General features: G+C 40.4%; 1 protein-coding gene across 5 annotated transcripts; it reads right to left on the bottom strand.

Moving 5' to 3' along the window:
- Positions 1-181: 181 nt before the first annotated feature.
- On the bottom strand, positions 182-24273 carry LOC121935572 (protein FAM169B-like). Of its 5 annotated transcripts, none has more exons than XM_042477225.1 (9): positions 24173-24273; positions 19942-20075; positions 18308-18407; positions 13224-13309; positions 10939-11113; positions 7926-8108; positions 3818-3946; positions 1796-1872; positions 182-962 (listed from the first exon to the last, which is right to left on the bottom strand). In XM_042477225.1, the coding sequence occupies exons 1-9, from the start codon at positions 24210-24212 to the stop codon at positions 720-722; spliced, it is 1167 nt and encodes a 388-aa protein (XP_042333159.1). In that variant the 5' UTR covers positions 24213-24273; the 3' UTR covers positions 182-719. The 5 variants fall into 5 exon arrangements, with proteins under 5 accessions (XP_042333159.1, XP_042333161.1, XP_042333164.1 ...); XM_042477227.1 differs by having other exon boundaries at positions 24096-24234; XM_042477230.1 differs by lacking the exon at positions 24173-24273 and adding an exon at positions 21894-21993.
- Between the last annotated feature and the right edge of the window lie 173 nt (positions 24274-24446).

Below are 24446 nucleotides of genomic sequence, written 5' to 3'. Positions count from 1 at the left end.
TTTCAAAATAAAACAACAGCGAAGACATGGAGCGCAGTGGGTAAATGCCTATACTGCAGCCATTCACTCGAAACCACAAGGTTGCGAGTTCAAGACCAGCAAAAGGGCCCAAGCTTGACTCAGGCTTGCATCCTTCCGAGGACGGAGCTAAAATGATTACCCAGACTGTTGGGGGCAAATTAGCTTACTTGCTAATTAGCTTAGTTGCTGTTCACCGCTATGATCTTTGGAATAGCGGTATATAAATAAATAAAAAACAAATTATTAAATTTAAGCTTCACGTACACAAAATAGCAAAATATGCACACCAATTTTCACCCAGAAAACACAATCTGTATTTTGAAAAAGAACCATGGTTTGTGGTTGTATGACGCCAGGTTAAAAGAAGAGTTTGTTGTTGTGAGCTACAAGTCATTTCTTACTTAGTGTGACCCTAACAGGGTTTTCTTGGCAAGATTTATTTAGAAGAGGTTTGCCACTGTCTTCCCCTGAGGCTGAGAGCATGTGACTTGCCCAGGGTCACCCAATGGGTTTCATGGCTGAGCCGGGAATTGAACTCCAATCTCCAGAGTCATAGTCCAATACTCAAACTACTACGCAACAGTAGAGACACTTAAATAAATCCATGACTGAGCGAAGATTTGAATTAGGGACCTTATGGCTGGGTGGTCAATGCTCAAAGCTTATTATTCCACATCCATTCACATCTTGTTCTTATTTTATTTCTGCCACATTACAAAGTTAAGGCAGTCCTTTGAAATGCTTAGGAATGGTGCCTTCATATGGTTCTCCACAACTTGCCCTTTTCTTTGATCCCTTACTTTGCTGTGTTTCAGCAGTATGTTGAACAACGTGTTCTTCATCATGAGGCCAAAGGTTGAATGCATCTTCTGGTTCACAGTTACATTCCTTTGTCGAAATATTAAGACCTGGTGATGCCGTACTTTTAGGAATGTGGCCATCTTGCTGAAATAAAAACAGGTATGTTATAGCTCACCAATACACCTGATGAGAAAAAATCTGATTTGTGCTACATTTACACAGTATGGTCCAGTAGGTGCAGTCCAAGAGCAAATGGCAAAGTTACTAGGCTGGGGATAACTGGGTTTGGATCTTATCAGTACCTGGGAACCCCAAATATGGCAGCTCCCTAAATTCTGTGACAGAATAAAGGTGGGATATAATTATATTAAATAAATGCATAGTAAGCAGAAACCAAGGGATCTGCCAATTTTCAGGTTTAATGCAAAAATTGTATCCAATACAATTTTCATTATGCATGCACTTCTGCAAAGTAACAGTTGTGCAACGCCTTTCATAATGATTTTATACTATGTGTTCTCCACTGTTCTGCAAGACCTCTCAGGGCATTTCTGCTTTTGTCTTTTCAGATGCAAATTCAAAAATAGGCAGCTCACCAGTTGTAAACCTGGGCTTGCATAGTGCTGTCTGAATGCTCATTGCCTTGAATGCTGCCTCTGAAAAGTAACCAAGTCACCACCCCAACCACTGTTTCAAGATCCAACCTCCCTGTCCCAAATAGAAATTCCACTTCTGGTTTTGAAAAGGGAAAAAGGGCATGTAGGGAGAGCACCTTTATTTCTGGCAAAATTGTTCCTCTGGCTGATTTCCAGGAGCAGAAACAGCCCTTTTTATGGAAAGAACAATGGGCTCCACCAGGACATCCATTCTGACTGTTGTCAGCCCTCTCCCCATTCAGATTTCCTGCTCAAATAATCGAAACTACCAGGGTTATGAAAAATCAGATTATATTGTGAGCAATTTGTCAGTCTACCTTATTCATGTGTGTTTCATCTGACTGCACAGGTTCATCATCTTCAACCTTCTCCCCAGGGCTGCCCGAATCCACCTCTGGAACATGAGAATGCATTTCCAGAGAAAGAGACAATATAATAAAGAACATCAGTATCTATTCCATGATAACAGGCGTTTTTCTAAAGAGCACCCATAGGTGCTTACAAGAAATGACAATTATATTCCATCACCCAATTCTGATGACCCGGCCATTTTGTTACATATTAGACTACAGATTAGTCGAAGATTATCAACTAATTTTAATCCAATTTACTGAATCTTTTAATTTAATGACTGATAACAACCATAGGGCTTGTTATGACCTGGCTTGGGTCCATCTTACTCAGAAGACTGCCTTCTCCCATATGAACCTGCTTGATCTTTAAGAAGCAGTTTGGAAGCCTTTGTCGGCATGCTTTTACCTTCTGAGAAGATGGGTGATGACACAGAAGCGGGTCTTTTCAGCAACAACAGCCCATGCATGGAATGCCCTGCACATTTAGATAAACTAAATATCTACACTCTTATCTTTTAGATGCTTGGTCAGGGTCACAGCTCTGTGGAACAGCACTTTCTTTGCATTCATAACCAGATCATCCTAATCCACAGTCACTCGTTCTAGTGCAAAATCTAATCTGCAACCCTATATACACTGCAGCCAGACTGTTAAAAAGGGCTAGTTCCAGGGAGCATTCAAGTCCCTTGCTACAACAGCTCCAGTGATTACTGGTCAGCTTCTGGGCACAATTCAAAGCTTCATAATATACAATAGGGTTTTATTTTACGTACATCTAAACTAAAGCTGTATTAATTATGAAATATCGTAAGACAAAGTGACTTATTGGAAATGACAACAATGCTTAGTAAAGTAGAAAGCGGTAGGAAAAGAAGGAGAGTACAATACAGGTAGAAGCATTTAATCAAGGAATCGATGGCCCTGAGTTTGCAAGACCGGAGCAGGGCAATTGATGACTGAAACTCTTGGAGGTCTCGCATTTATAGGGTGACCATAAGCCAAAGTTGACTTGATGACAAATAACAATAAAACTAGTTCAGGGTTGGACTATGACTCAGGAGACCAGGGTTCTATTCTCTCTACTCGGCCATGAAACCCACCCAGTGAGACCTTAGGCAAGTGACATGCTCTCAGCCTCAGAAAAGGCAATGGCAAACGTCCTCTGAACATATCTTGCCAAGAAGTCACTATGATAGGTTTGCCTTAGGGTCATTGTAAGTCAGGAACTACGTGAAGGTACACAACAACAACAAATCACACTGGTAGACTCTCCATATAACTTCAAGCATGCAGTTTTAGACTTTTGCCACCAGATGCAGCTAGTGCTACAGAATGCAAAATGACTTCTGAGTCTGAGAAACAGCTTTTTGTAACACACATTTTGCATCAGAAACCCTAGAAGACTTTTTCAGGAATATCACTCATTCCTCAAGAGAAGCAAAGTGTGATTTTTTTTTAAATCACAAGAATGGTATACCTTCAAGGAGACCAACTGGTTTTATTAGCTGCTTGAAGATATTAAAGTTAATCAGCGGGATCCAAATCTTTAGAAATAAAAAAGCATTATTAAATGCAAGGTATCTCCCACTTGTCTTTTTTGGCACTACGGGGCCCAGCTTAGAAAAAAAGAACACGAGTACAGATACAAAATGCTTTCATATAATGTCATATTCTGCATTGTTTTGTTATATATTGAGGTATTGTTTCTTTCTATGATTTTATATAGCTCCTGAAGAAAGAAAGCCTTTGAAAGCATACACAGGCCAAAACAGGGGGGCGATTTGGCCAAAAATAATATGCATCAATTGAGCACCTTGAGACCTGACTCTGGTTTCTTCTGTAGGTCAATAAAGGAATTCACGTCCCTGAGTTTGTAAGACCTGAATAGGATGTTAGCAACCAAGGCTCTTTAAATCTTCTCATGAATAGGTTCACCATAAGACAAAGCCATGATAGCACTTGGGCCCTCACTGCTTTTCTACTCACCTCTTGGAAGGTTTCGTTCCAGCTGGATCTTTAGCCAGATACTAACACGCTGGCTCCAGTCCCCTGGTGCCTCCACTTCCCACAGTCGAGACTGTTCTTCTGGATGGATCTCCAAGAACTTTTGACAAACTACAGAGAGAAGGCAAACAGGGCAAGGGAAAATCATGGGGAACCTCAATCAAAAGAACTGCAATGAAGAATGTCAACTCTCTTAATATTCTTCCAGATTATTACTTGTTTTCTATTAAGGCACACAACATCACACTAGGCACAGTAGAAGTGGGGAAACAATAGCATAATATCAAAGGTGACAACATTGAATTGATTATGTCCAAAAGGTATCTTGAGCAGTAGATGAAGCTGGTTGTGAGATTTGAAACAATTTCAATGAGGACTGGGTAACCCAGTCATTGCTACTATCTGTTTAACCAACGCTGCATATGAGCCAGGGTTACAGATAGGTCAGTCCACATTGTCACACAAAAGCACTGGATTGTTTTGGTGGGTTTTTCGGGCTATGTAGCCATGTTCTAGAAGAGTTTATTCTCCGAAGATGCCAGCCACAGATGCTGGCGAAACATCAGGAATAAATTCTTCTAGAACATGGCCACATAGCCTGAAAACCCCACAAAAAACTATGGATGCTGGCCATGAAAGCCTACAACTTCACACAGGATAGATTGTTTGCAGTCTTTCTGTGCTTGCTGTGTGTGTGCTTACATTCATTCATCCATCAAGGGAAAAGACACTACTTTTGCAGAGCCATGTTTACATTGTATTGGGCGGGGGGGAGTCCCCAACAACTCACACTGAGCATGAGAAATCTCACAGGGATTAGCAAATCCTGATGGGCTGTTTCAACATGTTGAGATGGCCTGTCTCAATGAGAACGAGACAGTTAATGAGATTTCATTACATCCATAGCTGGGACTAACATTTGGATTTGAGCCACATTCTATCAATGTGGTAAGACCATTCTGCTGTGTGAAGAGGCCCTCTGGCACATTCTGCTGAGACCTGCATCACAGTCCTGCCCTGATGATAAACACCAGCAGAAAATCTGGAAGCGAGAGCGGCCAAAATCAATGTATCTGGGGCTAAATATCACTGTCATGTATGTGTGTTGTGTGCCTTCATACCATTTCCATCACTCAAGATATGTCACATATGAAATAGAACTATTTGCGGGTCAGGAACTGGGAAACAGATTCCAACCTGGAGAGTGGTTGTTGTTTTTAGAAAATACCCTTACTAGTTCACATGGAATATCTGATGAAATCTGGAATATCTAGATCAGTTATACTGGACATATTGTGTTGACCTCTTGTAGGGAAAATTAAAATGATAGTAATAATAACAACAGCAGATCCCAGAATTGCACCTACAATTGCACTAAACTAAATTAAGGTGATTCTGCCTTCTCTTGGGATAAGCAAAACCCAAAAGCAGAGACAGGAGAAAGCAATAGCCACAATGTGACTGAGTTACTAAGCCAAGCTGGTCTCTGGCCAATGAACTCTATTCTACAGATTGTTGCAGGATGGAAATGGAGATGAGGGGAAGTCCACCACTTTATGCAATGGACTCTGTATTCAATGGCATGAGCCGTTCTGTTTTATTTATATTTCAGTATTTGTAACAGCCTGGAAGAATGTGGCACATTGAAGATTAGTCTGGGACTTCTAAAGTTTCTTGCATAACACTTTGTTTTGTAACAATATTTGGAAACCAGTGAAGAGCCCTGTCGAAAGAGCTGATTTATATCTTCCGTTCAACACTGAGTTTCTTTCTACAACACTGTCTGGGGGCTTTCATGTAAAAAAGAAAAAAAGGAATGGTTTGTCTGAGTAGACACCAAACAGCTGTTTATAATGAGAAGTCATTGAGTAAGCGCAGCCTCACATCATTCCATTCTGAAAAGGACACATTAAGAAAGTAAAGATAACATAGCAGAGATTAAAGGGCAAGGAGAACCAAAACACTTTATTTATGTGTTTATTTCACACTTTATCATGTATCAAAAAGCTCTGATCTTTCATTTCCCCTGAATGGAACCTAGTCATCTACCCCAAAGTAAAATCCCCCCAAAGTGATATTAATGGATACATAATACAAAACACATATTGTAAACTGACCTATGATAATGTTTTTGCTTGGATATTCATCTATTTAAGCCAGTGTGGAGTAGTGGTTTGAATGCTGGACTAGGATTCCGGGAGACTAAGGTTCAAATCCTCACTCAGCCATGGAAATCTGCTGGGTGATCTTGTGAAAATCACACTCTCTTAAGCTTCAGATGAAAGCAAATGCAAACCCCTTCTGAACAAATCTTATCAAGGGAACCCCACAATAAGGTTGTTTTAGGATTGCCATAGATCAGAAACTATCTGAAGGCTCTCTACAAAAATCCATGTATTTACAGGTTTGCCAATCCAGTAACCTATGACAAATGTGGGGGAAAGGGCTCACTAGCAAAAACAGTATTGTAATTTCATAAGCTACACACAGATTACTCTAAAGAGGCACTTGGGTGGATGAAGTGTAGTCCTGAACTGGCTGAGTTACCCATTGGTATCATTTATTATTTCATAAATAGGGGAAGAGTCTTGCACTTTGGACACAAAATTCATTGCAAGAGACATCTTTTCTAGTTTGTGCCAAGTGACACATTTCAGAAGCTTGCGCCACTTCAAGGCAGGAAATAAATACATGTGACATGATGCACAATCTATTTTGAAAGGAAGGCAAGTCAAGCATAAATGTTAAATAAGAGTCAAGGTGCTCGGGAAAGAAACACACAGAAATAGCTTAGCCTTGCTGAAATTATTGAATTTTCCTCCCTGGGAAGGGGGATTCCATTTGCACTTGTGTGTGTGTGTGTGTGTGTGTGTGTGTGTGAAGAGTTATACTCATTGTGTTAAGAAGAATACAATGACTAGAAATATATCACTCGCAATCTAAGTTTCTAAAGGACATTTCACACATTACGCGGGAGCAAGCCCAGCTTGTAAACAGTTACCTACCTGTGAACAGCCTAAGTATAGATAAACAGGCAATGCAGCTTAACAAAATCCCCCAACATCACCGAATACACACATAACTCACATTAATATCCATGGGGAGCCAGGTTAATAAACATATTTCAAGGTTAGCAAATTCTGTAGGCTGCATAAGAGTGTCTTAAGTGTCAGAGAGTCACAGCTGACTCACCATGCTTATCACATTCTCAGTTCTGCCATAGGCATACATTCAAAGAAGGGAAACCTAGAGCCATCAGATTTTGCTTCATCTGCCCCAGCCAGCATGACCTAAGGTCAGGAATGATGGGATCCAGAGTGTGAGCTACAGGTATCCCCATCCCACCTCTGATTTAAAGAATGTAACATCTGCTCACTATCTCACATCTTATTACCTAATAAGTTTACTTTATTAATGTTTGCAGTCACTCTGTTTCTGACTTATGCAACTTTTAAAATTGGCATCAGCCTCCTTGGGTCCCACACCAGGAGGAAGGCAGTGTGACCAAACCCTTATCCAGGTTGACTCTACAGCTGCAATCCTTGGGCATCTCTCACTCACCCTTAGGATGGCTCCCTGGATCTAGTCCTAAGGTTTCTAGGTGACCTCTATATGGGTCAAGTGGCCTTGTTGAGAAGTAGGTTCAATGTGATAAAGTGTGACCATTCTATCTTAGAAAATATTAAATTAATATTAATTAATCCAGAGAAATGCAGAAAATAAAAAAGTAAAGATCTGTTGTACAGCAAATAAAGTAAACATCTAGCCTTAAGCTGGTCCCCTTTACAGTGCACTGTAATGCTTCCATTTCAACCAAAAGTAACACTTCTCCCCAAAAACTTTCCCTACTTCATCTCCCAAAATCCTATTCAGATCTTACCAATCCCTCTCTTTCTCTTTTTCTGACCAGTTCTATGTCTATTTCATCCTGGCCCTATCTAACACTTTTACAGACAAGCCTCTGGTTTTTATATTTTTTCCCAATTCCATGAGCTGTGATTGGCTTACTCTACCCAGACTTGCTCAGCTTCTTGCATTATAGTTGGGATATAAATTCATTAAACAAACAAACATAGAATAAGCTCTTTACCTCGATACATGTCTGCAGAAACAGGACAACTGAGTCCCAAAGCCTCCTCAGTTGCAAACATCTGACAAAAGTCATGAAGCATTTTCAGACCAAGTCCGCATCTTCTAAACTTTTGTCGGACAAACATGGTGTCCAAAACTGGGAGCAAGTAGCATTGGCTGGTGAGTCCATCACACAGGCTTCCTAGAAGGAGGACACAAAAATTGCCAGTAGTTACACTGAATTCTAAACAGAGCTCATGAATGAGTTGATTGAAATCAATAAGGAACAGGAGATAGAAAGCTGGTTTTGGAAACTGTGAGCTGCTTTAACCTAATTCTCTGGTTTTCAAAGCTATGGTGGTCTCTCAATGGACAAATTGTTATTTAAGTTGACCTATTGTAAAAGGTTGTATGAATAAATAAGATAATAGCTGATATATTAAAATAATTAACTCTCTGAAAACCATTCTCCAAATGGTATAAAAAGTACGTTTTTCCTTTCATAAGACCAAAGGACTGTTTCAGACCACTGAGGACAGTCAGTTAAAAGTTCATCTGTAGTCTCCCTGATCAAGTAAGGTTTGGTGCAGTGAAGCACCTAATTTGTGCAAGCAAATCGAGATACGTGAGAAATGATTTTTATGGTTGCATCCGCACAGCAGAAATAATCCAGTTTGACACCACTTTAACTGCCATGGCTCAATGCTATGGAATTCTGGGAATTGTAGTTTGTTGTGGCACCTGAGCTCTCTGACAGAGAAGGCTAAATGTCTCACAAAACTACAATCTCCAGAATTCCATCACACTGAGCTCATGGGAAAGCAGTGTGAGTTTCTACCTGGAAAGGGCAGATTGGTACCTCGGGAGGGGATTCAGTCCAGACCTGAGGTTCTCTACCCTTGTTGTAAAGAATTAACCTGCCCTTTTCCCGAGTGCACACTGAGAATAAATCAGTGAAGAGTTCCTCCTTGCAACCAGAAGATCTCGAGCAGAAAGTTCTTCCTTGGTAACAGAATCATAGAACCATAGAGTTGGAAGAGACACAAGGGCCATCCAGTCCAACCCCCTGCCATGCACGAACACACAATCAAAGCACCTCCCAACATATGGCCATCCATCCTCTGTTTAAAGATCTCCAAAGAAGGAGACTCCACCACTCTCCGAGACAGCATATTCTTATAGTCTAACAAGTCCTACTGTCAAGGTATTACTCCTAATGTTTAGATGTAATCTCTTTTCCTGTAGATTGCATCCATTGTTCTGGGTCCTATTTTTTGGAGCAGAAGAAAACAAGCTTGCTCCATCTCAAAATGACTTCCTTTCAAGTACTTAAACAGGGCTATCATATCCCATCTTAACCTTCTCTTCTCCAGGCTAAACATACCCAGATCACTAAGCCGCTCCTCATAAGGCATGGTATCCAGACCCTTCAACATTTTGGTTGTCCTCCTCTGGACATGCTCCAGAAATTCTGCCTTTTTCAAGTTGAAAGTGCATGTACAAAGGGGCTCTTTCTTATTAATTCCAGAATGATTGGCCATAAAGGGTGAACTAAAGGGGCACATCAACATCAGGAAGCATGGCCAGTGGACACAATCCTTCTTCCCCCCATGAGTTTATTCCATTGGGGTGGATGGATGAGTCTTCTCTGAAGACCCCCATTTTGCTTTTGGTATGACGCTGGAGTGTTATGGGTGATGGCAAAGACAAGGGAAATACAGGGATGCCATCCGAGAAAGCAGCCTTTATGTAGCCTGCTCCCTTCGAGCCTTTAATCTGTTTGGTTAGGTCACACATACTAAATGACTAACCCTCTGAGCCAACAGAATGGTAAACAGCAATTACAAGGGCAGAGAAAGAAGACAGCCATTAACGCTCTCAAACATCCAAAAGCCCAGGAAAAGCCCAACCCCTTCCTGCCCCACATCTAAAAGACCCAAACCAACAAAATTGCACATTCCAGCTAGGTCCCTGATTAACAAGCAGTCTTGGCAGACATTTGTCCAGAGGGAGACCTTAGTCAGACAGAGCCCTTGTATAACCGGAGAGCATGTTTCGGCTGAATGGTGCCCAAAGTCAACCCATTGTGTGATTTGTGTACACACACAAACACACGCCTACAGAAAACCCAAGAAAGCGAGCAGAGCTATCTAGCTTCAAATAAAATTCAATGAAGGCATTACTTGGCCAGTGGTGTGTGTTCATGTAATTCTGTTATATGTCAAGATCTGTGCAAAAGAGAAGAAGTGTGTATCAGAAGAAATTAACATGACTAAAGGATTAGTCAACCATACCTTCCAGTATTTCACAGATGAAAACCAGGATGCATATGGACAAGTAATATCAACAAGTAGTCAATATTGCAAAAGCTATTAATGAGGAAGAACACAGAAGCTAGAAGAGGCTGCAGCAGTTTGCTTTTCCTTAAGCTTCCTGGGAAGGGTAAGATTCTGTCCTGTCCTTCTCTCACCACATTGAGTTAATATTTATTCATAAAAATAGTTCTATTCTGCCCTATCTCAAAAAAAATCCCTGAAAGAAACATAACATCACTGGGTGCATTTTGGAAGAAGCTTTCAAGTGTTCAAAATGTTTTTGTTTACTTAAGTAAGACTTACCTAACTGGTTTTTTAATTTCACGTACTGTATTCATATTGTTAGTTTTGAGTGAAAGGTTTGCTTAAATGTGTTTGACAGCTCTTTCTTTGGGGTGCAGGAACCCATCCCTTTTCTTTCCATGTTAATTCTGCCTCATTTTCAGTTAAGGAAATAGCACCCAGAAATATACAGTCAGCCCTCCATTTTTGCGGGGGATCCATTCTGGACACTCCCCCGCACGAAAACGGAGACTCGCACTTATTCAAGCCCCATAGGCTTGAATGGGGCACACCCCATTGAGGATAACAGAGGCAATTTTTAACATACACAAGACAAGACACTTTCAAACCCACGTTTCTCTCTTGGTATTGTTTTGCACATTCGTTTTTGTAAATATGATTAGTGATGTGAAAGTGTGCTCAAAACAAACATACCTTTTGCTTTGATGGTGTAGAAGGCAACCGCCTCTCCTTTCGTCCAAAATATTTTGGCACGCTCCTTCTTGGAATGAGGCACAAAGAGTATATCATGAGTCAAACTCCTTTCTAGCATTCCAAAAATGATGCAGTTAAGCACAAAGAGGACAATTCTTTCTGTGAATGTCTGGACCTTAGAAAGCAAACCAAGCCAAGGGAAAGAGGAGAGAAAATAAGGGAAAATGGGTGGAGGGAAGAATTACTTCCAAATAAGACATTTAAATAACATTTAATGCAGAAAAATGACACTGGATAAAAACAATGAAAAAGGTGAAGTTCCATGGTTGTTAAAAACAAATACATTTACACAAAAATGGAGGGTCTGTACATGAAATAGTTCCAGAAAATTGTGTAATTAATCTTTGAGAAAATCAAGAGAGATTATCAAAGTCAAGAGACATTTAAATTGCTACAGAAGAGGTAGAATCATAGAATCATAGAGTTGGAAGAGACAGCAAGGGCCATCCAGTCCAACCCCCTGCCATGCAGGAAATCTAAATCAAAGCATACCCGACCGACAGATGGCCATCCAGCCTCTGTTTAAAGACCTCTAAGGAAGGAGATTCCACCACACTCCAGGGGAGTTTGTTCCACTGTCGAACAGCCCTTACTGTCAGGAAGTTCCTCCTAATGTTCAGGTGGAATCTCTTTTCCTGCAGCTTGCATCCATTGTTCTAGGTCCTGTTCTCTGGAGCAGCAGAAAACAAGCTTGCTCCCTCCTCAATATGACATCCTTTCAAATATTTAAACAGGGCTATCATATCACCTCTTAACCTTCTCTTCTCCAGGCTAAACATCCCCAGCTTTCTAAGTCGTTCCTCATAGGGCTTCATGGTTTCCAGACCCTTCACCATTTTAGTCGCCCTCCTTTGGACACGCTCCAGTTTCTCCACATCCTTTTTAAATTGTGGTGCCCAGAACTGGACACAATATTCCAGGTGAGGCCTGACCAAAGCAGAATACAGTGGCACTATTACCTCCCTTGATCTAGACACTATACTTTTATTAATGCAGCCTAAAATCACATTGGCCTTGTTAGCTGCCACATCGCACTGTTGACTCATGTTCAACTTGTGGTCTACTTGGACTCCCAGATCCCTTTCACACGTAGTTTCATTCAGCCAGGTGTCCCCCATCCTATATCTGTTCATTTCATTTTTCCGCCCTGAATGCAATACCTTACATTTCTCCGTGTTGAAATTCATTTTGTTAGCTTTGGCCCCGGTTTCTAATCTATTAAGGTCATTCTGAAGTTTGATCCAGTCCTCAGGGGTGTTAGCTACTCCTCCTAATTTGGTGTCATCTGCAAATTTGATAACTATACCCCCAATTCTGTCATTCAAGTCATTTCGCACACAGTACTAACTAATCTGCCCTATAGTTATGAGACTTCTGCACAGAAGAGATTTACAGTGTCTTATCAGAGGCGGGAATTTGCAAAATAATGATATAGGCGTATTATTGAAATCTAACTGCATCAAAATCAAAAGAAATCATTGTAAGCATTTCAGATCAGATAAATCCCCTTAAACAAGAAGAGCTCAATGAAGAAAATGCAATACATGTTTAAATGATCCAAGACAGAAGGCATTTGTAAATGTGTGTGTTAAATGAGATACGGTGCCAAAGGCTAATAAGACTGGATCTTCCCAACAGATGGACTATTAAGCAGCACTAACACTGCTAGGCTATTATTGCTAATGGAATAACGTCATTATCTGATTGCCTCTTCTGCTACCCACCAAAGGGGACAAAGGGGACAAAAATGGGGAAAAAGAAACCAGCAGATGAAATGAAATGCAGCTGAAGAACATTACTGGCTCTTATGATATCTGGAAAATAGAGGTGGAGATAGTGGTCAGGAAAGAAAGAAATGTACCTGGCAAAGTATTTAGAAAAGTGCATGCTACCAGAGCATTATACTTAGAGGAAGGTGTCTGTGTGAATGACACACTGTGGCCCTCCAGGGACAGACCAGCTTATGGTCACTTTACACAAGGTGGAGGACACCTATGATCAGATTTCTTTGCCCCCAATTTTTTTTCTTAGCCTTAAAAGCAACTGCAAAAATGCCCAATTTGGTTCAGGTCTATGGCCTTAGAGGTAGAGGGATGTAATTCTGTCCTTTATGCTAGTGGTTCTCAACCTCTATCTTTCCAGATGTTTTGGACTTTAGCTTGAGCATGTAAATGTTGAGGCCTTATTGCTGACAGAGATAAACAGCTTTATAGTAAAAATTTCACCTGTATCAGACCTTCTCGGAAAGGATCAGTAGTCTTCACTACATCTTCAATAGGCCACCAGGAACTGTGCAAATACAGTGCTAAAACTGGGGGGGAAAGGAAACTTCTATTTAAACTGGTTGCAGCAATGATACTAAGAGAACTTATAGATTTTCAGAAACATGCCTATTGTCATCTTCTTGTTACCTGCATGAGTTGCTACATATTTTTACTGCTAGCAAGCCATTCTCCTCCCCACTGCCACACCTGGATTTTCAGGAGGCACTGAAATTAGGGAATCTAAAAGAAGTAGCCAGCTAGCAACACATATGACACAACAGTCATACTGGAGTACTTCTCATTTTGCACACAGATTTATTTATTTATTTATTTATTTTGCTGTTATTTGAAATATTCAAGGTGAATTCAACTTATGATGAAATGATGAATGAGAGACCTCCAAGAAGTCAATTGCATTCCTCAGGTTTTGCAAAAAAGTTGGGACTTCCTTCATTGAACCAATCCACACAAACACACACAGGTCCCACTGATTTAGTTTGTTGTTATCTGCTACCAGCTTTGACTTACAAACGAGAGACCCCTAAGAGCTCTGGTCATGCGCTGCCTGCTGAAGCTTTGCAAACTCAGAGCTGTGGCTTCTTTGACTGAAAAGATTGTCCTCTTTTCCTATAGCCTTCCACTTCACCAAACATTATCGTCTTTTCCAGTGAGTCATGTTGTCTCATTATATGTCTCAAATACACCAACCTCAGGTTAGTTATCATGGCTTTTAGTGAGAATTGATTCAGTAGGTCTACTACAGTTGGGATCAACAATTAAATTTAGGCCATTTTTTTTCCTATTGGCATTTTAACAGAACATACTGTAAATGTTCACATGTATATTTATCCTTATCTTATAAACCGATTTGTTAAAACTATTTTGAATACAAAGGCATTTTAAAACACCAGGGTGAGCTTTAATATGATTATAACAACAGTGTGGCTCTCACGAACAGTAGGATTACATAATTCCCCATCCCAGAGCTATCTCATGTAGTGACTGCAATCCAACATTCCCTTAGCAAAAGATAAATATGCACATGCAGAGATATACTGCAGCAGCACGACTCAGCTCCCATGCAGAACAGCAACATTGTAGAACGCATATCAATGAGTGGATGCCATTGTTCAATGCATTCTATGCAATGACCAATGCTTCACATAACCATAATGCACAGGAGCAATGAGTCCAACCATGTTGGACCAAACAAAAGGCCAGTTTTGTCCAACATTCTGTTCACAGAGTGATTGTGATTCACCCATTTGATGAGGCAGCTAAAAAGGCCAATGCAATCCTAGGTTGCATCAACAAGGATGTAGTGGCCAGATCAAGTGTCCATTCTGTTCTGCTTTGGTCAGAACTCTCTTGGAAAACTGTGTTATTTCTGGGTACCACAGTTCAAGAAGGATATTGACAAGCTGGAAGGTGTCCAGAGGAAGATGACCAAGATTGCTAAAGGTCTGGAAACCAAGCCGAAGAGAAACAGCTTAGGGTACTGGGTATGTTTATCTTGAAGAAGAGTAGACTGAGAAGTGCTAATGACAGCCATCTTTAAATATCTGTCAGGAAGTCATCTAGAAGATGGAGCAAGCTTGTTTTCTACTAAAACATAGAAGCAATGGATCCACTCTCTATGTACATTTTTAAAAGTCAAATAGGGCTAAATCCGCTACCCTCCAAGAAAGTCTATTCTACTCTCAACAGCTCTTAAAGTCAAGACATTCTTCCTAAAGTTCAGGTGAACTCTCTTCTCTTGTAATTTGAATATATTATATGTTAATAAAAACATTCATACCCCACCATATATGGAAAAGAAAAACTGTGGGCAGCCTACAACAATGTCAGTTTAATCAATGTGCAGTTGACACACTCTCAAAAAAGATTAAACAATGGAATAAGTGTCATTATCAGCAGTTTGAATTCAGACAAGAAACTTATTAATAGTCAGGGCAATTCCTTTAAAATCAGTGTTATAGAATTTCTGTGAGGTGCACAGGCTGCAGCTTCCAAATCAACTCCATGTAGAGTCCATTGAGTGCATGACTATATATATGCATGTATATAGTGTACATGAGTGCATGACTATATACACATATATAAGTCTAGAAATTTTAGTCAAAAAATTGACCCCAAAAGACTTGAGTCGACTTTTCCATGAGTCAATGTAAGTATTGTACTTTAACACCTATTTTTAAAAAAGAACCATCCTGGTGAAAGGCAAGAGTGTAATCTTATCTGGAAGCATTGATCCTCCTCTTTCATCGATCCAGCCTTTAGTGTGAGCACAAACAGTTATGGCTGCTGAAATTTTGCAAGTTCTCTGGCACTGTTTTCCTTTGCTTCAGCCTTTAGATCCTTTGTTACATGCCCCTAACTTTTACTCTCAACTTATGCACAGGTCATATCGAAATCCATAATTGTAGTCCCAAAACCTGCCCTCAATTTATTCACAAGCTCAACTTATAGTCAAGTATATACAGTAGCCTAATAAAGATGTTACCAATGCATGAATTATGTGGTAGATAACTCTCTGTACAGCTAGCAGGCCTACATACAAAACAGGAGAAATAAAAAGCTGCATTAAACCAAATCAAGTTGCAGGACATTTCAAGCTTAGTATTATCTGTACAGCAGGTGGGCTACTATTGGCCTGCAACCTGCATATGGTCCTTAAAGACTTTAAGCACAATTGGACCTCTGTATCCACGTAGTCTTTATCCACAGATTCAACCACGCATGGCTTGAAAATATTTTTAAAATTCTAAAAAGGAAAGGTTGACTTTGCTATTTTATATAAGGCACACAATTTTACTATGCCATTGTATTTGATGGGATGTTAGCATCCACTGATTTGGGTATCCATAGTAGGTCCTGGAACTAAATCCCAGTGCATACCATGGGTCCACTGTATAGCGATACCACAGATGCCCAAACCTCAGAATTCGCTCTTGCAAGCTTCTCACTCAACAGATCAGTGGAACAGGACTGCAAAGGGAAGGAAACACATGGAAATGTATTATCCTCCCTATGTAAATTGTGCTCTCTCTGGCCTACCATACAGCTGTTTAGTAGGTGAAATACAATTTAAATTGGGGAGATTTTGCCAAAGCCTTTGTCAATGGCTTTCATCTTTCTCAGCCTTTAGAAGATAAGCAGGAGATCATGGATTCCACTGGCTGAGGCCTTTATTTTCCTATTGCAACCTGGGCCACAATGGCTTCAAAAGCAGCAGTGAACAAGACAAACTTCTCTTCCCTATTACACAGATTCCAAACTTTTACACCTTCTTTTATAATTCAGCAATATACCATTATGACACACAGTGTTCCAGGGAACTGCAAGGGGGACTTTTTGTGACCAATTCTCGTTAAAAAGTTGACTCTTCTTCATTACTACAGGTTGATGTCAGGAAACAGTGTGTGCTTTTGTTCCACTCTACACCTTATGACAAAGCATTACCATACCCACAATCATATTAAAGGAGATTTAAAGGAAATGTCAGCCTTAACATTTCTAGACATGCTGATTATAAAATAAATGGAAGGAGGCTGTAACTTGAGCTCTCGATGTTCCTAAACTAACAAAAGCTCACAAAATGGCAACTCATGGCACAGTCGAGAGAACTGTTAAGGAGTTCAATAATGAAGAAGGCATTAAACTGGGTTATGGATTAAATTTCAAAGGTACGAACAAAATAGAAACATCAAACACGGGGAGCAAAACAGTCTCTTCATTTTCTTACCCTATGCATACGAAACATTCTCATACAAGTGAAAAATATCTTTGTTGGAAAAGTACTGGTTGAGGGATGAGGGAAGTTTCAACTGCTATTAAAATTTAGAAGGGACCTATCTACAAATAACAGTGGGAAGGATTCACATCTTAAGAGAACGGACATGGGTCTTCTGTCAGGCCCATATCATACAGTGTTGTTTTGTGTATACATTATTTTAAAAAGCATTCTTATATGCATTCAACTGTGCATCTTCTTCTCAAACACATTCAGTTCCGCATCTTCTCTCAAATTAAAACATGCACTTTCCCACAAAAGTGATATGGAACCTTATCAAAATATGCCATGAAATATGTTGCAACATTCAAAGAAGCTAATCTGGTGCAGGGATGAGTAACATGCAGCCTGTTGGCAGTATTGTTTCAGTAGCTCCCAGGGGGTCAAAAACACTGGAAAATTTATAGTATCTCAATAAAAGCTTTTGCCCCTAAATGCCCCAAACTATAGGAGTTATGGGGGCATGATCACTATGTTTTGGAGAGAGGCGTTTTAGACCATGAAGATATTTTTGTTTAAAACAAGAAGTGACTTCCCAATTCTGAAATTCCCTGGAGTTGGGGAACATGACAAAATGTCCCTAATTTGGAGGCAAAAGTATTCTATTCTATTCTATAATCTCCATGGTCTCCAAGGGAGTTAATGCAGCCCCCTAGCCTCCAATTCCAACTGTCCAGTTTTAATCAAGTAGATGCCAATATTCCAATTTATACCTTTGTCCAATTTCATATACAAATTTCCAAATATCAGTTCTTTAAATATCCCTAGCTGCTGCTAGGCAATACATATGATACCGAGCTACACAGAACAATGGTCTGACATTAAGTGAGACTAGAAGACCTCTTTAGCATCATTTTTTTCTGCAGTAATGCTCCCACAAGTGAGGAAAGGCAACTGTCTAGCCGCCACGGTCACTAGCATTAACACTCCTCATTACAACTTACTGTTTACTTTGTTTACGTTACTATTATGGGTCAGTGAAAGTATTAATCCAGGGAAAGGACAAGTAAGGTTTATGGAACGTTACTGAACTATCTGTAAGCAATGTGTATGTTAACTGTGTAAGCAAAGTTAAATGTGTATTCCACTCAGACATGTAGAATAGCTTACATATATTTTCTTTGTGGCCTCCCATCCAGCCCCTTTTCAGGGCCAAACGCCCTTAGCTTCAGCATTTATATCCTATTTCTTCCATCATTATATGAGATACAGTGATAGATGAAGGAGAAGAAGAAAAAATGAACACACTAACCTGCATTCTTGTCTTGTGGATCAGTCAAAACCAGAATCTTACATTTACTGTCTTCTCTGTACAGAGGGAGGAAATGCATCAAGGAAGCCTCAAGTTGAACCTATGATCAAACACATTATTTAATATTCAAATGCCTAAAGTGTACTATTGACATGAAGAAGAAAAGAAGGAAAATTATCATCAATAACCTATGATTTTAAAACCACTCCATTTAGAAATAGTCTTACATTGAACTCTCCCACATGTCTTTTTATACTCAAAGAAAAAGAACCTAAGAACCATAATGGCTGAAATGTTTATTGAAAGCAATCTACTCTATATACAGAGAGATATAAACATTAGATCATTGACCTATGTCTGCAAGGATGTCACATATAAAGAATACTTCTAAAATAACGCAATCTAAGAATCGCCTTACATGGAACTGTGATTCAAGGTTGAGAAACAAGTGGACCCTAGAACTGATCAGGGCTCGACTCTCGCTGGAAGCATGCACATTTTTAGATGGTTCGAGCAGTGACACTGCTTTAAATTAAACAACAGCCCCAGAAAACAGTCAGGTTGAAACTGGGGAGGTAGCAGGCAGAATTTAAGCTTCAAGTGGGAAGGTTATTGAGGGTTTGTTTGTTTTTTAGTTTAGCAGCCCTTTTCAAGATGTACCTCATCTTAAGTGTCATTATCCACCCCAACATTAGGTCAAATGGCTAAAATTTTTAAGCTTCACATGGTATTTTTAGTCTTGACAGAATGTGGTCAACAGCCTTTTAAACATTACACGCCTGTTACATCGGGAGGAGAGAATAAAAGCGACCCAAAGGATGTGTCTCTGTAACCACTTTATCGGTCTGGTGTCTTTGTAGATACCTGTTCTCCTTTCCCAAATGTCACCACTGCTTCCAAAGTCCAGCACTGCAGTGGAGTCAAAATAATACAGTACTTTATTTCTGACTGTTAGCCGCAAAAATCCAGAGGCTTTGGGAAACGAGGCCAAGGCGGCATCCTCAGCTCACCCTATTGTGTCTCACTATTATTGTAAGGCTGCAGTGTCACTTAGCGTGCTAAGCTTCTCAGTCTGCCATCTCCCTCTCGCCAACCAAGCACCAGATGGGACACTAACGCTGCATCGCGGCACGACAGGTTGAGCTAAGGACAGAACAACAGCCTTAACCCTCTTGTCCTCCCCCAACACACACACACTCACACATGCCCCAGTTGTTTTATTTAGCCTCGGAAGTAGTTGTGTCCTTGCAACACTAGAGGGCATTACAAGAGTATTTTAAGGCAGGCCTTCCTTTCCTTCCTTGGGCTAAATAAAAAGTTACTTACCATAGACAGGGTTTCCCCTTTCTTATAAAGAAATGACATTCCAGCGTTGGAAGGAACAATTGTTTCAGTCACTTTTTCCCTCTTACTCCAGCTTAAGAAAACAGTGTACCTTATATAAACTCTTTTGTTTTGTTTAGTGCATATCAGAGAATTCAGCAAAGCATCAACCCCTTGAAAGGATGCCAAAAGGAGTAAGGGATGGGGGAAAGATTTGCACATCCAGTCTGCCTCCAGCTGGAAGCAGCCTGCGCTTCAAACTTAAGCCACACACATTTTTATCTAGTCTGCATTCAGAAAGGACTACTTACTTTCTCTCTTCCTGGAACAGAGAAAAGTTCAGGAGCTAAAGACAATTCCTCTAATAGTTTAGTATGGTACACCAGAGATGTTCTTTCTAGAACTTCAGGATTTATTTCTTTCATATCCACTGGATAAAGGAGACCTAAGACAAAGGACAGGAGAGTCAGAATGGTGTAGATATTTGAATGTAGGACATTTATCCTGGAGACTAGGGTTCGAATCCCTGTTCGACCATGGAAACCCACGCATTGCAGGAAGACAAAGCACAGCACCTTTGGAGATTGGAGGTCTAATACACACTGATACCGATTTCATTCTGGCACCACATTAAAAAGTGCTTTTTATTAAAGACTTTGGAGACTAGCGACTTATTTCAAAACAAGCAAACACGTGGTTTTAAACCTTTTAAATCCTTTTGATTTACAGCATACTGTATTGTAGCTCAGCGATTCTTGCAATACAGGTAACGCATTTCATTCTCACTGTAAAATGCTGCCAATACAAAACTTAAACTTTAACAACTTCTTAGCAAAAAGAATCTTCAGAGTGGATGCCGGCCATGAAAGCCTTCAATTTCACAATCCTCAGAGTGGTTTATTTAAAGCAGTGTGATGATGATCAATATACACACACAAAAATAACAGGACAAAATCTTCATATAAACCACTTCACATTGCCCAAAGAAGCCAATATCTTGTTTTCAATAAATCGATCCAAACCTCCTAACCACACAACACAAAAAAAGAAACCCACAAAAAAAAATCATTAATATCTGCTGAACCCAGGATTCTGTTACAAGAATATGTATCAGAATTAGTGCCACAAGTTTAAAATGACTTTCACATAGAGATATTTAAGTATCCAGTATAATTGTTTGCAGCATCTTCAGTTTAGTTGTTCAGTCGTTTTCAGTTTCAATTAGTTTCGTCTCCAAAATAGAGACTGACTCACACCGCTCTTCCTAAAACATTTTCAACTGCAGTTGTGCTGTCTAGAATCATATTCTATTGTCATAAATTGATGTATTTTATTCATAGCAAAGTAACTCTTGTTTTTGCCTAACCTGAGAAAGAGCTAATGTTTGGGGGGGGGGACAGGGTTTCCAACAGTTGTGTGCATGCACAGACAGAAATAAAAAAGCTTTCTAACATTTAGCTTGGAGAAAAGAAGATTAAGAGGTGATACAATAGCCCTGTTTAAATATTTGAAGGGATGTCATATTGAGGAGGGAGCAAGCTTGTTTTCTGCTGCTCCAGAGAATAAGACCCGGAGCAATGGATGCAAGCTCCAGGAAAAGAGATTCCACCTCAACATTAGGAGGAACTTCCTGAGAGTAAGGGCTGTTCAACTGTGGAACAAACTCCTTCCTCGGAGTGTAGTGGAGTCTCCTTCCTTGGAGGTCTTTAAACAGAGGCTGGATGGACACCTGTCAGGGATGCTTTGATTTGGATTTCCTGCATGGCAGAATGGGGTTGGACTGGATGGCCCTTTCGGTCTCTTCCAACTCTATGATTCCATGATTTGTCAGTCTTCCTTTTCTACTTAGATCCTGTTCTCTACAAATGTCTGATTATGGACAGCTTCTACCAGAAACCAGGTAACTGGAGGCTGCCAAATTCCAATATTTTAGCCAATCTAAGTCCTTAGCGTTTAAAACAGTTATCCATCTAAGGCTGTGTGTAAAGAGGATACTGTGCCAAAAAAGCTTTAGTAAACCAGTCCGACTTTATTTTTAAAAGGCCAAACATGTTCGAAGGTTACCATCAAAGGCAGAGGTATAAAATACGAGGGATTTTTTGCAAGCACTGAAATCATGCAACCATGCAGAGGTTATATTTAGAGCCAGAAGGCTCTTGCATTTGAGAGATTCCAGACATTTCTAGCCTTTCCAGCTGAAAAATGCTGACTGCCATCTTAAATAACCTAAGCTGGTAAAACAAGTTCAGGAGAGCACATATACTGGTTCGATGGCAGCAACGACAACATAGGTCTTAACCAAGTAGGTAGAAGCCTCCAGCCTTTTACATGTGGCAAACAGCGTCGTTCATGCAGAAGAGAGACATGTTTCTGCTCCTAATAAAGGAAATAATATACAGTACATAATTTTATGTTGCTTTCAGCTTTAAAATAAAAATCGGAGGACATTCTTAGGACCAAACAAAGATTTAATTTCAACGTGTTTTTAAAGTCTTCGACGGATGAAATGGAGAAGAAGAAAAAGAAAAAACCTAGAGGAACATTAATGGCTCGATTCCAGAGCAGAAAATTGACTTAGGCTTTGCCTAAACAATGCCATACCTTTAAGCCTTCTGACAGACAGTTGGGCTTGGAAAACAATGTTCAATCTGAAAGCAGAGCCTATTAAAAAGCATAATGTTTCCAAACAGCATCTGCTATGTACTAATAAGCATTACTTAAAGGACACAGACCTTTAATTGCTACCAAACATGCACTTAGTAAAAAGAAAGAGGGGGAAAACGGGGGCACAAGGCAATCGTTCCCAAAAACATCACACGGCCCCATAGGGTCCCAACAACACAAAGTGTTTTTAAGCCCAATTTTGCTGCACGTTGTGCTGCCCCAGCAAAAGTCCCGACTCTATGACAATGTTTGCAGACGGACTCCAAATAAGAATTACATCAGAGCTATTTGCCATCTGTTGCCAGCAATGCTGCATGGCTAAGGCATGCAAGTGCAATGTTTTTCATGTGCAACTGAGCAGAGCCTGCACATTGCAGGAAGAGAGAGCATTAAAAACCCTGTTGGGAATGTTCAGAGGTAGCTGCGTTGGCCATTTAACAAATGTGAACAAAAATCCATCAGTGACACTTTTATCCGTCAACCGAAAGGTGCAGTATTTGCAACAAGTGTATTGTGCATTTCGGTTGGCGAACAAAGGTATCACTGATGGATTTCTGTTGGGAATGTGTTTGTGTGTCCCTGACAGAAATCCTAAAAAGAGAGCCAATGGACTCGGACTTTACTATTTGTGGTTCCTACCTCGAGCACAAGTATGTATCTATCTATCATGGGGTTTGTATGTCATGGGGTTTGCAAACCTCTGAGGCTGAGAGAGTGTGACTGGGTGTGTGAGTGTACATGAACCATGGTGGCTCTCTCTGTCTCTGTCTCTGTCTCTCTCTCTCTCTCTCTCTCTCTATATATATATATATATATATATATGTTGTATGTATGAGAGCCACCATGGTTCATGTAAACACACACACACACAGAGGATTGCAAACCCCATGATAAATATATATGTATGTATCACAGGGTTTGCAGTCCTCTTAGGTTGAGAGAGTGTGACTGAGAGGCTGTGTGTGAGAGTGTACATGAACCATGGTGGCTCTCATATATATATATACACAAACACACATATAATATATATATATATATTTCTTGTATGTATGAGAGCTACCATGGTTCAGGTAAACACACACACCCAGCCTCTCAGTCACACTCTCTCAGCCTCATAGGATTGCAAACCCCATGACAGACAGACAGACAGAGATTGATATATATGTCTCTATCAATCAAGGAGTTTGCAATCCTGGGGCTGAGAAAGTGTGACTGGGAGGCTGGGTGGCTCTCGTACACACACACACACACATATATACACACATATATACATACACACACATATAAATATATACATGTATGTAGGTGTATCTATATACACACAAATATATGTATCCACATACACACATATATACACATGTATATATGTGTATATATACAGTATACACACATATATACATATATATATATATATACATGTATATATACGCATATATACATACACAAATATATGTACACATACACATGCATATACATATACAGACACTCACAAATATACATGTATATATGTGTGTGTGTGTACACATATATATATGTTGTCTGTATGAGAGCCACCATGGTTTATGTAAAGACACAGCCCCAGCCCCTCAGTCACACTCTCTCAGCCTCAGAGGGCTGCAAACCCCCCTGAGAGAGCAGCAGTGACTTGAAGGGAGGCACACATAACATCAACCAATGCACATCATGTGCTGAAAGCAATGCCTCATAACATAAAGCATAAACACAAGAAGGGCGAGCGAGTGGCTCCTCCTCCCTTTTCTGGGGCTGAGGAGAAGGGAACAAAGATGGCGGCGGGAGGGACCTGAGGGGAGGGAGGAAGCCTGAGGGAAGGCGTCCATGGCGAGGGCGCTCCCTGCTCCTCCTCGCCCTCCTCCTTACCCGCTCCCTGCTTCTGAGGCGAGAGGAGAGACGCCGCCATGGCTCCTTGGAAGGGCTTTCCTCCTCCTCTTCCTCCGCCTCTGAGCCGCCCATCTTTCCCCCTCCTCCGCCTCTCTTTATCCAGAGCCAAGAGGGAGGCCATCTCTCTTTATTTATCTCATGTACACACATAGAGACACACGTATCCATCTATACACTGCAAACGGAGCCACACATTTGATACACAAACACACATTTATATACCTGTAAACACACCCACTCACAATAGGCATAC

The sequence above is a fragment of the Sceloporus undulatus genome, chromosome 6, assembly GCF_019175285.1.
Source record: "Sceloporus undulatus isolate JIND9_A2432 ecotype Alabama chromosome 6, SceUnd_v1.1, whole genome shotgun sequence".
In the NCBI taxonomy this organism is placed as follows: domain Eukaryota; kingdom Metazoa; phylum Chordata; class Lepidosauria; order Squamata; family Phrynosomatidae; genus Sceloporus; species Sceloporus undulatus.
Note: the sequence above shows the minus strand (reverse complement) of the source record. Positions and strands in the feature narration are given on the sequence as shown.